The sequence below is a fragment of the Cyprinodon variegatus genome, unplaced genomic scaffold (genome assembly GCF_000732505.1).
Source record: "Cyprinodon variegatus isolate N-32 unplaced genomic scaffold, C_variegatus-1.0 Scaffold1188, whole genome shotgun sequence".
NCBI lineage: Eukaryota > Metazoa > Chordata > Actinopteri > Cyprinodontiformes > Cyprinodontidae > Cyprinodon > Cyprinodon variegatus.
In genome coordinates, this window is record NW_015151641.1 from 5,123 (window position 1) to 8,895 (window position 3,773).

General features: G+C 48.4%; 1 protein-coding gene across 1 annotated transcript in view; it reads right to left on the reverse strand.

Annotated features, from left to right (window-relative positions):
• The window catches only part of epha10 (EPH receptor A10), a gene marked incomplete at its 3' end in the record, with an annotated part of 40,250 nt that overhangs the window by 2,594 nt on the left and 33,883 nt on the right, over positions 1-3,773 (reverse strand). Inside the window, exons 2-3 of the mRNA XM_015401144.1 lie at positions 2,648-2,712; positions 1,075-1,747 (exon numbers count right to left, since the gene is read on the reverse strand). Of these exons, the coding sequence (XP_015256630.1) occupies positions 1,075-1,747; positions 2,648-2,712 (738 nt within the window). The remainder of the gene's footprint in view (positions 1-1,074; positions 1,748-2,647; positions 2,713-3,773) is intronic.

Sequence of the window (3,773 nt, forward strand, 5' to 3'; positions counted from 1 at the left end):
TCATGCTGTATTTTTCCAGGACAACAAGGAAGGAAGGAACTCCCCACATGACGTGGAAGATATGATCCACAGTGTTACGTTCAAAATTGTAGGTTTATGATAAAGAAACTGTCTCTCTCTCACTCTCCTCAGCAGAAGCCTTTTATTAGCAGATCATAACACATGGGTTGGGTTACAGAACAGGGTTCTTCTGACAAGGCAATTGATTGGGTCATAGGACAAAATGCTCCTCTTGATTGAATCACAGCAGGATGCAACCGTGTGACTTTGCCTCATGACCCAATGATTGAATCACAGGATAGCAGGATGCAGGTCACAAAAGTCTACGACCCTCTTGATTGATTCAGAGCACACAAATGTAGCATAATTTTATAATCATAACTCTAACACACAGTCATCCACCCATTTAAATTCAGCCACTGTTTTCTATGGTCTTTCCATGTAGATCCCAATGACTGAGGAAGTTGGAAGCGTTCCCACTGACCACATTAAAAAGGAGATAACTGAGGATGATGAAGCAGCAGATGTTACAAACTCAGCAACTATAATTCTGCAGCTTGTCCAGAATCATGAGGTAAAAGGAAGGTTTTAATGATAGCATAACAGAGCTGCTGAGGCTGTCGCTAGTTCAGAGACTAGCAGATTTCAGGTGCCCCATCCCAGTGGTCCCAGTTTGCTATCTAGTAACTCCAGCCCCCATCCTGCAGGCGGTGGAGCTCCCAAAGAAAAGCCTCAAAGTTAAGTTTTACATCAGCGTTGCTCAGCGCCTGAATGTTGAGGCGTTTGACGCCTCCAACGTTCTGGGCACGTCTGAGGACTGAATCACCGTGTGAAACCACACACACCGTTAGCATGACACACGCAGCACAAAGCACCCCTCATGTTCACCACAGGAGAAAAACCACCAGGCTGAGCTGCCGGACCCAGCCAGAAGCAGAGAAGTTCTACCTGAACCGGTTCCTCTGGGTCCCCTTCCTAAATCTGCTCAGTTATTGAAGCATCGCTAAAAGATGAAAGCAAGAAGACGGAAGCTGCACAAACCAAAGCTCTGCTTCCTGTGGAGCTTCATCCTACCTTCACAGCTGCTGTGTCCCTCCTCGTAGCCCGCGCTGCAGCTGCACTTCCCGATGGGCACCAGCCACTCGCCCTCAGCGCTGCAGTGCATCCTGGGAGGGCTGTCCGTGTCCAACTCAGAGTTGTTGACACAGGCGCCGCGGACCTCCACCAGAGTGGCGAAGGCCGCCTCGGCCACCGTGTCGGGGAACACGGCCAGGTTCTGGACGGTTGCCAGGCAGCGTTTGTAGTAAACACGCACGGCCACCAGAGCGACGCAGGCGCCGACATCCTGGAAGGCCAGATGGAAGCCCTTCCTGTTCAGGTGGCCGATCTCTCGCACCTCAGTGTTCAGCTTCATCTTCCTCTCTCCTAGGTCGCCCTGAGTGAAGCTCTCATCTGCAGCGATGGTATCGATCTTGGTGTAGCGGTCCTCCCGTGTCACCCCATCCAGGTCCCGGTCCGACTCCACGTACAGAAGATTGAAGGTCTCCTTGCAGGTCCCGGCCACGCCGGGGATGCTGTTACAGTCACGCAGTGTGAACTGAAGCTCCACAAAAATGCGCTGTCCTCCTCGGCGGGTCACCCAGCCCGTCTGCAGCCAGTTGTTCTGCTGGGTGGGCTCCATCACATTGCACACCTGGTAGGTCCGGATGGGTTTGTACTTCTCGTCCACGCCGCTGATCTCCTCCCACTGAGAGATGAAGACAACAGTGGGAAGGAAATTGTTAAACACGGCCTTAGAGACACCAAAGACACCTTTACTGTCAGCTCGGACTCAAACATTGATCTGCTCCTTATTTCAGCAAACAGAAAACAAACGGAGAGGAGATCCATCTGATACAGGCTTTAAACTTTTTAAAACTTATTCCTCAGTAAGAAATCCAAAAAGAATAATATTTCTGTTGTTCTTTGAGATTCATTGTTTTCATAAGCAGCTATGTGAACATCTAAAATATCAAAGTTTTGTTAAAAACATTTCATCTTAAATCATCTGTATGTGACCAAAAAACAGAACCTAGAAAGGAGTTTATTCATCAGTGAAACGACCTGAACGACTGAAGCTCAGAAGAAGAACGGCTTCATGAGGATTTCTCATGAAGCAGCTGCCAGTGAGGACTGATGATCAGAGATCATGAGGTAATAAACTCCACTCCAATGCGTTGAGGAACCACAGCAGCTGGAAGGTGAACCTGCAGCTGACAGCAATATAATCAACCCACACCACCTGGAATGCATTTGTTGGCCCAAACGGCGCCTCTGCGTGCTGTTCATTTATTCCACATCCAAGGTGTGTGTGCAGGCTGAGGTCAGGTGGGAAGCGTGTGACAAACTGTGATGGCAGAGGGCCATTCTTTAAAAAAAGCCCATTTGTCTTGCAGCCATAACTTATCACAAATGATATCGATCGACACGAAGGGGAACATTTATCTGCAGCAGCGGCCGTGTGGCTGTTTGGACCTGCCGTACACCGGCCCAGATTACAGCCATTGATTAATGGAGACGATAAGCTGTGAGGGGAGGCGAGGATCAGCTGTGAAGTGGAGCCTGCAGAGTGTGAGACGGAAGAATGAACAACTACAAGCAGACTTACTCCGTTGGGGGGATAAGAGGTCCAGCCGAGCTCTGCCTGTGTCTCCTTGGAGTTCAGCAGCACCACTGCAGGAGAAAAACACAGAGAGAAAAAAGTAAACACATCAGAGGGAGGCTCCTTTAGGAGAAAAACTCAACATCTGTGAGGGCAGCAAAAAGCTGTCCGGTTTACTGCCTTAAAAGTGAGTACTACGGTAAGTACGTCCAAATTCTCTAAGACCCACAGTGTTCTGCTGGCTTTGGGGGTTCAGGGATTGGACCAGGCTCAGAAGGTTCTGGTTCCTGCCTGTTATGTTTGGGTGTCTCCTGCTTGGTACCAGCTGTAAGATCAAGGTGGCCTCCCTGCACTGATGCTGGATGCTTAAGGATTCTTTGTCAATTATGAGGCGTACCTAAAATTCCACAGCAGGACGGGTGAAAATACTACATATTAAACCAATTAAATAATAATTATAATATTTGAAAATAATAATCAATTAAACAGGCTGATTCTTCCTGGAATACTATCATGGTGTGGAATGGGGAAGCTGCTAGTTTCAGGACCACGGACAGAGAAAGACAGCCAGTGCCAAACGTGCTGTAGAAGGAGGGGCGTTTCAGGACCACGGACAGAGAAAGACAGCCAGTGCCAAACGTCCTGTAGAAGGAGGGCGTTTCAGGACCACGGACAGAGACGCTGCAACCCCATATCTGTAATCTAGATGGCTCATTCAGGACCACGAATAGTGAAAGATTTGGCTCCATTGAAACTTCTGCAGTAAAGAAACAGGAGGTCAAACTGCTCCAGAACGTAGACCAATGAGACCAACAGAACTAAAGCTGGTTCTGGTGGAGGAGAAGTTCATAGTCATAGAACCAGACAACCTGACATCTGTTTGCTTTTACACTCCTCTGAATGTTTTTAAGAGTGAATAACTTCAGTCCTCTTCAACACCTGATGCACAAACAGTCCAGTCTGGTGTCGACAGACCATTACCTCGGTTCACCAATGCAGTGGTCATAATGTTATGACTGATCAGGTCAATAAGTTCTATGTTTCACTAACTCGCTGCCCTCCTTTTGGACAGAACGCCTCCCAAACTGGGAATAGGGAACGTTGACACTGAGCCTGGTTCTGCTGGAGGTTT